The sequence below is a fragment of the Natator depressus genome, chromosome 11 (genome assembly GCF_965152275.1).
Source record: "Natator depressus isolate rNatDep1 chromosome 11, rNatDep2.hap1, whole genome shotgun sequence".
NCBI classification, from domain to species: domain Eukaryota; kingdom Metazoa; phylum Chordata; order Testudines; family Cheloniidae; genus Natator; species Natator depressus.
Window position 1 is genome coordinate 17,303,142 of NC_134244.1, and position 13,718 is coordinate 17,316,859.

Here is a 13,718-nt window from a genome sequence, read left to right on the forward strand (position 1 = left end):
ACACCAAATACTGCAACTTCAGCAGTAAACATCAGACTGAAGTAATGCCATTTTTATGATAGTTATTAAATCACACGATTTAAAAAATTAACACTTGAAACAAAGTCAGAATGACACAAGTTTTCTTATCGGATAGTGTCAGTGGGTGTCATTGAGCCTATAGCTTGAACTGAATTAAAATTATTTATGAAGTACTTTTTAAGGATAAATGATCCTTGACATTAAAGAGAGTTGTTCCAAAATGGAACTTTTTGCTCATCCTTGATAAATGAATCATGATAAAAAATACTGTTACATGAGTCTAAGTGAACTGAGAAAGACAGGATTTATACCACACTGATTCAGTACCACTACAAGAAGTGGTATACTTTTATGTGTAAAGTTATTTTATTTCTTACCTCCAGAACTTTCAATCGTTCTACTAGCAATTTTGTCTTTTCTTTTTCCTCTTCAGTACTGCTACTTTCACTTCTTGAATATTCATCTACTGCCATATGAATGTGTTCCATTGTTGCTTTGCATTTTCTGTCCTCTTCTGACAGTTTTTCCTAAAAAGATTAAGAATTTTTTTCATTACACACAAGAGTAGATGAAATTAACTATGTAACAATAAATGCCTAGGAATCTCCTTTGAGAGAGAATGTGGGTGAGGTGATATCTTTTATTGGACCAGCTTCTGTTGGTGAAAGAGACAAGCTTGCGACCTACACAGAGCTCTTCTTCAGGTCTTCTCAAAAGCTACCTCTTTCACAGAAGACCCGAAGAAGAGCTTTATGTAGCTCAAAAGCTTGTATCTTTCACCAAAAGAATATGGTCCAATAAAATATATTAGCTCATCTACCTTGTTTCTCTAATATCCTGGGACCAACACAGCTACAACAACATTGCAAACAACATAGGAATCGCCTTTGCACATGCAAAAAAGAGAACATGTACCTTGTTTGTGATCACAGTACTCATGAAGATTCTGCTGAACATATTATGGCCTCAGTCTCACAAAAGGGTGTGCATGGGTGAACCTTTATATCCTTCCTGCATTCCCAGTGAATTTAATGGGATTCTGTGCAGGTGTAAGAGTCTGTCTTTTGCAGGTTAGAGACCTGGATTATCATTAACAAAACAACTTTTGCATTTTCTTTAAAAGTTGTTGCAACAAAAACTTGGCTTCCAATACAAGTGCTCTGCCACTGACATACAAAGACAGTTTACCTAGGGACAACCAACATAGAGACTTATACTTAATATATGACATCCTTCTTCATCTAGCGCTTATTCATGAACTATCATTTAGTAGGCTCAGAACCTATTATGTGACTACTACTTGGATACTGATTTCAGCGCAGGATATAAACTAATGTATAACTAGAGATAACCAAAGTAACAAGAAGTTTTCAAAAGTTTCTTTTGAAAATAAGTGAGGCTTAGGCTCCAAAGTGACAAAGGAACTTTTTAAAATTTTGTTCATAATCCAGAAATTTTGCATTCAATTAACTTAACTTGATACATGTGTTTTGGGGTTATAGCTTTTGATAGGCAGACTCATTTTTGCTTAATTTCAAGTCCCACTGAATGGCATCATCATTATTTAGGGCTAGATTGCCTATTACTTCTAGCCTAGAGAAAAGGATAGCATGTAGCTGAGCTGCCCTAGGAGCAATGTAGGGAAGGAACTGTGCTACAGTTCCTCTCCTGCTCTTCCACTCTGTTCCCAGGAAGTAATAACTGGATACCAATCTTTACCACTCGCAGATTACTACTCCCTTCATACTAGGTCAGCTGTGCTGGTTGACACATTTAGATACAGAGCCAAGGCTCCGCCCATTCCATGACCCTATCAACTTAATCTGCCCAACTGCATGGTGGAGGAAGGCAGATGGAAGAAAATACCAGGCATGTGGCCCTGCTTCTCCAAATACATGTAGCAGAAATGTGGACAAGCCATGGAGGAGTATGGGGAGGAGGAAACTTTTCTCCCCATCGGGCCCCTATGCAGTCATGTAGGCAAGACCACAACTGGCACTAATTGCTTGTTGAGAGTAAATAGTGTACTCTATGATGTAAAGAAGAAACAGAGGGCAAGGACTATCACCTCAAGAAATTTAAAATCTAAGGCCCCCCAAAGACTTCTCCACATGTATAACTTTACACACAAAGACAATCCCATTGAGATTACTGGGATTGTTCACATGTGTTAAATGTATGTGTAACACCAACGGACCCTGGTCGTCGGTGAGCAGGATCAAACCTGGGGCCTCTGGAGCTTAGTGCATGAGCCTCCACTGCATGAGCTAAAAGCCATATGACTGTTAGCCAAGGTTGTAGAGCAGACTCATTCATTTCTCTTTCTAAGTGGTCTCGGTGCCACTAGAGGGGACAGAACACCACACCCAGGATGAATGTGGGTTACATATGCATATGCAGAAGGGTTTTGAGGATTAGCACCTAAATAGATGAATAAAATGATGCACACATACATTTTACTGAGAGTGGAAGTATCAGTGGGTGACTCAGAAATTTTATTTTATTTAAATGTTGTTTTTGTTATGTGATTAAGGTTGGTGAGTTTCACAAGAGACCTGTAGAAAATATGAGTTTGAATGTTGAACTGTACTAACTCAGTAAGTTATGGATCTCATTCTACAATTAGAGACAAAGAGGGTGGCAAAAATGAACTGAGAGTAACAAATCCAAAGGAAAATTATACTGCATGTGAGATATTGTGCAAAAGGAGGAAAGGAGTAAGGAAAAACAGACACACGCACACATACAATGTTATTATTCATAAGACACTCATGGTGGACTCCACAAATCAATGTAGTCTCCTAACTTCTACTGAAATCAGTCACTGAAATCAATGGAAGTTAAGGTCCTAACTTCTATCTAACTTCTACTCTGAAACTTCTATCTAGGCACCTAAGTTGCTTTGTAGATTCCACCCTCAACACAGACAATAAAAAATACACTGTCCCTACCCTGAAGAGCTTGCAATTTAATTGTGAAAATGATACGAAGAGTGAAAGTAACAGTGGTGTCCATAGGAATGGGAAATAGGAAGACAGGAAGGACAACAACTATAAAAAGATAACATGGGATGGGTGACCTTACAAAAATCTAGATAGATATATAAAATCACTTGGATATGTAATGTGCACTTCATGATAGTTCTGATATACAACTGCATATATGTGCACACTTACAGGTATTTTGTACGAGCCTATATTTTGAGAGGTACTTTGTTATTTCTAATATATAGCACATGCTCTGTAATGATTTAATGGCTTGAACAATACATTCAAACCATTTTCCCTTTTCAAGTTGTCCAATCAGGAAATCCATGTAAAACTTTATCAACCAATTCAGAGAACAGTTTGCTATAACGACTCATCTTTGATGCAATGCCAGCATGAATGACTCTTTTAAAGACAAAAATACAACACAAATGAATGAAGTCTAGTAATGGAAGGACATCTTAACACCCATACAAGGGCATCCTAACTGCCAACTTCATAAGCTTGTTACAGGAGATTATATAGTAAAGCATGATCCCAGACACTTCACCACAGAGGTGGAAACAATGTGATTCCTCTCAAAGTAAATTGCAGAAATCAATGACTTTATCTAATACAATGCTGAGAACAAAGAAACAACTTCTCACTCTTCTCTGAATTACAAAATTTGAAGTCGTTGGGAGACAAGGTTGCATTACTGAAAATTCACACTGTCAACTAAAATAGAATTACATATCTGAGCATTCTTTGCCCAAAAATGAAGCCTCAAACAAAGATGCTTAATAATGTTACCCTGTAACAATATATACATGCTAAACAGAATACAGTCAAAGATCAAATCCCACTATAAAGAAACTAGGTCTCCTGCTCCCACTGAAGTCAATGGGAATTTAGCAGGATTGGCCCACTGTATCAGATTCACAAACTGGTGTAAATCGATGTAGCTCCACTGAAGTCAATGAGGCTATACACATTTAAAATAGTTAATGATCTGGCCTACTATCTCTACATATACAGTATGTTCTATAAAAAAAAAAGACATAAGTAGTACACTGATGATGCATCTTTTGGTCTATTACCTCAATTCCTATTGCCAATAGAGCCAACAGCTGAAGATAGACCCAGTGCAGCCTCAAAGTGGTAAGAGCTCTTGAATTAATGTGAAGATATAAATCACTGAAGATGCTGATCTATGAAACTTCACAATGCAACAACCTCACTGAGATTTGTCTGAAAGCTGGATTTCAAAAAGATGAACTAAGAGGGAGCAATTCAATTTCCCCTCCCCACCAATACATTTAGATGAAAATGACAAACTGACATGGGATGCAATCTTGCTGAAATTCCATTATTTTCATTATGGTGAAAAGCCGCTTTCCTCCCTAGTATTCCCTGTGAGAATATTCTCATTAACAAAGAGGCATTCACAATCATAATTATAAATAAAACAACAGTAACAATATCTAGAGAAGGAAACATAAGGGACATTTTCAAAAGGTAATACTTCCTTTTTGGTATGGCACTGGAAAAGACCACATCTAGGAATTATACAATTTCATGAAAAACATTTGGAAAATAATCAAGTTACTATTAAAATATTTCATTTAATTACAAAGACATTTCAAAACATTAAACAAAAAGAGTGAATGGTTAGAAGACACATAGTAGCAAATTCAGTTAAGAACAGCCCCGAGAGGCTCTGAAGTAGCCACAGGTGACAGGTTTCTTCCAGTCTCTGAAGCCTGAGAAGAAACATGCCCAGATTGAAAAAGAATGCCTGGCAAGGAAACAAATGCTTGATTTCCCGCTGTTGTTATTTATATTACACTAGTGCCTAATAGAACTGGGGCTCCACTGTACCACATGGTGTACAAACATATAGGGTGATCAGATGTCTTGATTTTATAGGGACAGTCCCGATATTCAGAGCTTTGTCTTACATAGGTGCCTATTACTCCCCACCCTGTCATGATTTTTCATATTTGCTATCTGGTCACCCTACAAATATATGCCATGAAATGGTCCCTACTCCATGGAGCTTAAGGTCCAATTTGGGATCTTATGACCTAATTTGGCAGTTTACAACCTAAGTGTCACTTGCACTGACTGGGAATCTTTTTGTCTGTTAACAGAACACAATCCATTAGTGTCACTGCTCAGCTGTCAGGCATTAATAAATAGAGCACCTGCCTGTCTTAACATTAAGCCACATGAAACATATGAAGAACCATGAACATCATAGCACATTCCAGGATAAGAGCTGTTAGCAGTAACCAACAGCTATCAGCGTGTCTTGTGACAGAGGCTCGTCTGAAACAATAAAAGTGACTTAAAGGGGGTCAAAGCTGTTTGTGTAACTGGAATGGCTGGTTTCTTTATTAGCAATTGTTGGTGATATGACCCACTCTTGGCCCTGACTGCACTAAAAAAAAAAAAAAAAGTACCTGTTTTACAGCTACCCCAGTGCTAGCAATGCTGTAAGTGCTAAAACAGGAGGCCTTGGGTGTTTTAAACACTCAGTCATGCACATCTGCTTAAGTGGTAAATATGCCAGAGCCCTGTCTATAGTTACTGCACCATTGTTGGCGGCTGCTGCCTGTAATACAGGTGCTAATTTTGCTAGCACTCATGCTGGGGAAAACAAGCTTACTAGATAGATGTCTCACCTCCTCCCACCAGGTAACATTCAGAAACACACAAAGAAAAAGCAATAGTCCATTTCTGGTACTTATTGTTCTGGCTACTAATAAGGAATCATTAGAAAAATTACCCCCTCACTCACAGAAGTTGGAGCTTATCTCCATGATTATCACAGCCAGATTGTGCTTAATATGCATTTATGTGGAAAACCAAACCAGTTTCATTTTCAGACACAGTGAGGGTTCTGCAGATGCAGACCATGTCCTTATATCAGCTTCAGCTGTTGGACTATGAAATGTCAGCTTCTCCTTTTTTGGTTATAGTCTCTTTAATTTTTAAGTCACTGGACTTTGTTAAAAATAGTAGATTGATCACTGATGTAAACTCATACTACGCAGAGATCTGATGTGGGAATACTGCTTTAGAAACACATCTAACTCAGGAACGAAACCGACAAAAAAGCACATGGCATGGAATAACTTCAACATTATTTGTGAGGCAGAAAAGTACCTCTGCTATGTTATAATCATTCATACACACAGCTCCAATTAAAAAACAAAAAAACGAACAAACCTCCATGCCGTATTTATAAACACACAGTCAGCAAAGGTGTATATATTGTAAAGTAACATTAATACTAGCTCCTAGTGGGTATCTGCCCCCAATTAGTTAAACTGCAAATTTCTTCTCTGGAAGCTATCAAAATGCACTGATATGCCTCTGAGGCTTCCATAGGTTCAGCTCTCCTTGAGCCTTCTCTGCTATTCTAAATGCATAAACTTGACCTCAGTACTCTCTACATTTCAGTTTACAAAACAATATACAAGATAACTGATGCAATAATAAATTCTGAAAGTTGTTTCTTGCAATGTCGCTATACAGTCTTGATATATTCCTATACAAAGTACATTAAATGCTATTTTCTCTGCAGAACTCCTAGTGTTCAGCACTATCCCTCATCATGAGTGCGTGACATGAAAGAAGAATGTTCACGCTGTAGATATGGATAGTGAATGTACATGGAGTTTCTTCACAGGAAGTCTTCATGCTGGCATGACACAGACAGTCAGGGCTGTGCACAACTCACTCAAGTAATATGACTAGACAAGTAGAAAAAACGCAGCAAATGCTCCCAATGATATTTGCTTGGAAATTCCAACAAGCTTGAGGATTCAACAATCTCATCTCATTCTCAGTGGCATCCAGTTTTTCCCCAGGGCCTTATTGTCCTAATCATAGGAGGAGATTCTTTCATCCTAGCTTGCTACAACATTTTCTAGCTCAGTCACTCTTAAATGTGCCTTTTGAATTTTAATAGCAACCTCATGTATTTTGTGGAACCTATTATACCCAACAGAACCTGAAGTGCATCAAGGCATTTATATACTAAGTCCAACCCTCAGGACAGTGAGGATCTGGTGAATTAAAGACGTACCTCCACGGAGATGGCTTTTTAGAGGGGCAGATGATGAGGTCCTAGTGACATCAACTTTTCTGCTCTCTAAGTGGAATTTTTTTAAACTCTCTTTATTTGTTAATGGGAATCCTTTCAGGCTATTAAGCTCTGTGACCCAGCTCTGGACAGCTTACTGTACTAGGAGAAAGTAACTACAAAAAAGTAACTAAGCAATCAATGTAGAATGCAAAAAAGTATAACGAGAAAATGAGCGGTTCAGTATAAATTAGCTATCAGCTTTGAAACCAACACATGCCTCCTATAGGTTTCAGAGTGGTAGCCATGTTAGTCTGCATCAGCAAAAACAAAGAGGAGTCCTTGTGGCACCTTAGAGACTAACGAATTTATTTGGGCTTAAGCATTATTTATTTGGACATTATTTGGGCGGGCGGGTCACTACAAAAACTAATTTCCCTCTGCTGATACTCACACCTTATCAACCATTTGAAATGGGCCACCTTGATTGCATTGGCCTCATTAGCACTACAAAAGTGATTCTCTCTTGGTATTCACCCCTTCTTGTCAACTGTTGAGAATAGGCCACTTCCACCTTAATTGAATTGGCTCGTTAGCACTGACCCCCCCCCACTTGGTAAGGCAACTCCCATCTTTTCATGTGCTGTGTATTTATACCTGCCTACTGTATTTTCCACTCCATGCATCTGATGAAGTGAGAGTTTTAGCACACGAAAGCTTATGCCCAAATAAATTTGTTAGTCTCTAAGGTGCCACATGAACTCCTATAGTTTTTTCTTGATTTGAAATATATTTATTCACTTGTTTTATTTTCTGGTGGCAGTGGGGTGGAGTAGAATCATTGTTTTAGACAGCACATTAACAAATGCAATAATAATGTTTTCTTGTATAGCTAACATTTTTTCTTCAGTACAACCTGACCAAATTTGAAGAAAAAGAAAAGGATTCACATAAATCAGAAGCAGAAACATCCCAAACTGTTCATAGTTTAACATTACTGCTGTCAGGCAAAACATATAAAATTCCTCTTTTTCATCTCTGGATTTGACTTACAAAGCGAAGAGAGTGAGCAGTAGAATCCCCTAGATTAAATGTGTATGATGGATAAGAGGACAAAGTGTTTTCTTTATGTCTCTAATATGAGCCCACGACCACTCGCATATCAATCTAAATCTACTACACATTATTCTTCACTCAAAATACTCCTAAATGTTGCAAGCTATCATCCTTATTGAACAGTTCTGCAGAGTTACATTAATACATTTTCTGATGATGCTTTTATTGCCTGTTCCATCTATCAGCAAACATTTATTTCTTTTGAAAAAGTTCTGATTTAGAAGGCACGTAAAGTAAAAGGAAACTGCATAGTGAAATGAAAAATGGAGAAAAACTTAAGACTAATCCTAATTAAATGGTTAAAGCGGAGGAAATAGCTTAGTAGATGGATAATGGAATATGGAGTCTTTTGCCACTAGTAATGTAGTCTGTAATGACCAACAAGTAGAATAGCTGTCCGGTGACACATATGAAATGAGTTGCCGTTGGTCTCATCCAGTCCATAGTAAACAGATATCTACATTGCAAACACCGCCACTGTATCTAGGACTTTTGTTGTCTGCATTGATATCAAGGACTGCATAGACAAGGGAACTGAATGTCCCTTTCAGCTTTGAAGGTAGGTGACCCTTTCAAATCAGGACTGAGACATGCTGGCAGGGCAGGAAGGGAGTAGCTTGCGGCATCTGGTATTACAGTGATGTGCGTAGTGTGTTGATAAAATGGAAAATTTCAAATTCATTCTGTGGCTATGGAATTTGCACAGTAAAATGATACTAAGGGGCAAATTGCATTCCGTGGTTCCTATTGATGTTTCATGCATGTATACGTGGGCAAAATATCCACTGCATTTTCTCATGTACATTGTAATCTAATATGAAACGGTTCATTACACTACTGAAAAATTAAAGCATTTTTCTTTTCTCACAAGGAAACCTATCTTAACCTAAAAGGAAACACAGCATTTAATGTGGCTATAGGAATTTGAGAGTATTAAAATATCTACAGTTAACTGAAGCAAGATAAGACAAATTCTGCTCGGATTTAAATTTGGGGTTTATTTGACGAAACTGCAGTGAAGTCAATGCAATTACTCCAGATTTACTTTGGCAGAATTTGGCCCTATTTAAAAAAAAGACTGTATTCTCACTTCCCAGATGAAGGAGGTGAAAATGCTCATTTTGATCAATTAAAGAACTTTAAGGTAAAAAGTTTCCCTGCCATGAATCTCATTGTTGGTGTTCAGAAACTGCTTTCCACAGTATACATCCAATGAAGTGAGCTGTAGCTCACAAAAGCTTATGCTCAAATAAATTGGTTAGTCTCTAAGGTGCCACAAGTACTCCTTTTCTTTTTGCGAATACAGACTAACACGGCTGTTACTCTGAAACCAATGTATTAAAGGTCCTTACTCAAGCTTCACAGAGCTGTGCTACTCAATTTATTCTGCCTGTTCTTCCCTTTCTAGAGATTACTACAAAGAAGCTACAAAAAACATAGCTCAAGAAAGGCATTAACTAGTATTTTGGAATGCCAGCATATTAGCTGATTAGCTCTCATGGGAGACAATGTCGGTGCAAGTACAGAGACCAGAGCCAACTATGCCTCATGTGGAATTTAGCTACAAAGCAAGTATAGTACTGTAACTGAGGTTCTCTTTGGCAGATGCCATGAAATATTTAGTTGGCTGTAGAACCAACCAGAGATGCAAGCATGGAATGTATTTTTTGGATGGGATTCTCAACTGTCAACACCATTCCGTGGATGGAATCTATCAGTGATATGGCTTCAAAGATTTGCTAGACTAGCTAGATCTAAGCATTCCATTTGTCTTAACCAAGAGATGCAGGAAATAGAGGTTGCTTTGTTGGCTTTGCTAGGCTGCAGGGGTAGATGGCTATTAGGAGAAAGTGGCTGTAGATTTCATACATAGAAATCTAGCTAACACAATAAGAATTTGTCTATGAGTGATAAGAGGATAGGATTTTTTACATTTCCTGCATTTAGTTAGTTACTTTTACTAACTACAAATTACTTACTTTTCCTGCATATAGAAATGTTGTTTGTCATAATTTTGGTTAGAGATGAGCCTGAAACAAACTCTGGATCTCACTCTGAAGTATACAGCTCTATAAAGGGCCTAACCTAAATCTGAACATTCTCAAATTTGGGAGTTCAGTATCCTGATTGGAACCTTCCCAATTAGAGTGATAAGTATGAGCTGAGACTTCAGATCCAAATCTGTGATTCTAATCTGGGATGTTGATAATTACCTTAGAAAGCTTGGTTATGTTTTTATGGCTGTATTGTAGATATCTGACTCACAATACTGTCTCACTTGTGAATAAATCTTTGTTCTTCCCTTATCTCTTGGCTGCTGTTTTATCTCAGAAGCAGTAACTAAGAAAGGGGGGAAATCTAAATCTAATTTGGCTGCTTCAGAAATATGGTCGAGAACTGTAGATAAAAGTCAGAATGACAACCCTGAGCCTTGAGACAGGTCTTTAAGAAATATGTGGATTAATTTTATGGCAGTGGTTCTAGTTCATATTACAGCCTTTATTTTAAAATAAAATCCTGCAAATTCCCTTGTCTTGAACAATAGATCTGTAATGCAAATGGCAACAAATTATTTTCAGAACAAATAATATCAGTATAGGGATGTTCAGCCTGTAAAATGATAATATGCCAAATAAAAAAATTTGATGTATATATCGCTTCTTGCTATTTTGCTAAACAAAAAATGTACAGCATAGCTTTGTAAACTTGTTAAAATATTATATATTTACAAATAATAATATTTTATACTTCTATAGCACCTTCCATCCAATGATCTCAAAGTGCTTTACAAACCTCAATAAATCATACCTCAAAAACACAGAAAGGGTAGTATCAATTAGTTGATGGTACAAATGGAGAAACTTATGAACAGAGAGGTTAAGTGACTTGACCATAAAGGAAACCCATATTAAGAATCCATACCTAGGAACAGAACCCAGGTTCTATCAGATTCCCACTCTCATGCTTTGGCAATAAGACAATCCATCCTTCACAGCTTAAAAGCGCTTCAGGAACATCGCTGCTTTTCAGCTAGGGTGGAAACAAGGGATGTAAGAGGCAGATGTTGAATGATATAAGGGAACAAGACTGCAGCCTGGGAAAGGCAGACAGCTGATTACCATATCTGGACTTGATTTATCACCAGCATTTGGGGACATGACCCTCACTCCAGAGTCTGTAGGCTATCCCTGCACACAGGAAGAATATCTGCAGGCATTAGGGCAGCATGAATCATCCTAGGCAGACTGTGAATCTGGCTGTAGAATTTTTCAAAGCTCTTGTGTCTACATCTCTGTGTTATGGCTGTATGATATTCATAGGTACCAAGAAACATGGATAGGTTTTTTTTTTTTTGAATGATTCCACAGAAAAGATACAGAAAGACGGTATGATTGAAAGGAAATATCAAGATGGTTTAGAGGAAAAGTAGATGTGGGAGCCAGATCTGTCCAATATAGTGCAACAACAACATGTTACTTGGAATGTATAGATTGAATGTTTTGGGAATAAGAGAATAATTTATTTTCTAAGAAATAGGCACATAAACTGCATATTTTTAATACAGAGATAGGCGTATGCTGTTAGACTTCACTGTTGTACGTAACTCTACATGGTTGTTGCTCTATGATACTGAATGATAAGCAGACAAGAGCAATGAAACTGGAACGCTTCTGCAGGTATGTTCTTTGATATGAAAATTTAGTTTTGAATTATGTACATTAGCATCATCATTCTCCCTTTTAGATACAGGAAACTAACCTCTAGGTATGTAAATGTAAGGACAGATTACACAAAGCCTGCACCAGAAGCTAGAACAGAAACTGATAAAGGGCTCCCAGTAGCAGAAATTACCCCAAGGGATATTTGTGGCAGAGGAAGACACAGGTTTCTATTCTGCTTAGCGGAGTCAGGGTAGCTCCAAAAGTGGACAGAGCTAGCCAGGGCAATCCGGGATCTCCTGTGGAGCTGCCAGCAGAATGTAAAGTTGCTCTCTCCATCCTCCTCAGGAAGGAGGTGGCAGGGAAAACACCACTAGGCCTCCCCTACTGTGAATCTGCTCTGTGGAACAGCTGGTCAGGTTGGTGCAGCTCCTCACTGCATCAGGAGTAATTCTGGGACTTTATCTTTCTCTATCATCTGATATAGACCCTATGACACGCCTTACCCCAGTCCAAACATGTGAAAAGAGCCAGGATGAAATAAAAAGAAGTCTCTGACACCTCATGCTATCTTGACCTTATAAATGAAACCAGTTTAATTATGTGCATATTCCTTTAATATATCAAAGTTACAATGCTGTACCATTGTCCCAGGTGTATTTCCAGGAAGAAGTCAAAACCAGGTGCTTTCTTCAGTGCCTTTAAAGCCCTCAGTATCTACGTTGCCCTACCAGCAATCCATTTCTAATCATAGCTTCCCTTTGAAATCAAAGGATTTCAGGAGTTCTGTTACTGAAACATTATAATTTGATGTCACACCATAATTTTATATAGATATGACACTATACAAAAAAGGATAGAGACAAGTTTATTTTTTGATCAATTGGATGACCTGACCCCTAGCTGGGGTGAATGCCTTTGAATCAGAGGCAGCTCAGACCAAAGTTACTGCATTAAAAAAAAATCCTGTTTCATTCCGGGGCAGGTTTAGACTTTTAAATTTAACTAGAAGCCTTTTTTCAACATCATAATCTATTTCAACAGCTGCTTTCACCCAAGTTGAAGACAGTGACCCTCCACCTCTTCCTCTGCTTCTCCAGGGTCCAGGTCTTCTGCCAGGCAGCAGGTTTGACACCAGTATCAAGAGCCCAATAGAACCACCGTAGGATTATAAGCACTTCTATCCAGTTCCAGTTCTTTCCTACATTTCCCCCCATTCCCCATGCTTTTTAGGGAATCTTCTCAAAAGATACTGTTGAAATAAGAGGTTCACTTCCTCGTATAACTCACAGCAGTAGAAGATGTTCCTTTAGAGTTCAGGGGAAGGGAGGCTTATTCCCATTATGTTCTCATTCCAAAGAAGAAAGGGTGTTGAGGTCCCATTATGGATCTTTGACATCTCAAAAAATTCATCTACCGTTTCAAGTCCAGGCTGGTGACTCTGGCTTTCATAACTCCCTCATTAGCATCTCAAGACTGGTTCACAGCTATTGACCTACATGATACCTATTTCCATGAATTTATTAATCCAACCCACAAGATTCCTAGTGGGAACAGCATTTGGTCTTCCCACAACAATGAAGGTATTCGCCAAGTGCTTGGTATTCGTGGCAGCTCATCCAATGACACAGGGAATCCAAGTCTATCCATAACTTGATATCTGGCTAATCCAGGGAGGATCAACAGGTGACCAACTCAATTCATATAACCTTAAAACTCTTTGTCACTCTGAGCCTCAAAATCAACAGAGAGAAATCCACACTGATTCTGTCTCAGAGCACAGAGTTCATAGGAACAGTGAGATTCCAGATGAGCAAACACTTACTTTCCACAAGAAGGAAGGGTTACAAATTATATTGAACC

General features: G+C 38.2%; 1 protein-coding gene across 11 annotated transcripts in view; it reads right to left on the minus strand.

Moving 5' to 3' along the window:
- NCKAP5 (NCK associated protein 5) overlaps window positions 1-13,718 on the minus strand; it is a 587,437-nt gene that overhangs the window by 168,190 nt on the left and 405,529 nt on the right. For all 11 annotated transcript variants that reach the window (XM_074967251.1, XM_074967249.1, XM_074967241.1 and 8 more), the window contains one exon: window positions 399-548. In XM_074967251.1, coding sequence (XP_074823352.1) covers window positions 399-548 — 150 coding nt within the window. The remainder of the gene's footprint in view (window positions 1-398; window positions 549-13,718) is intronic.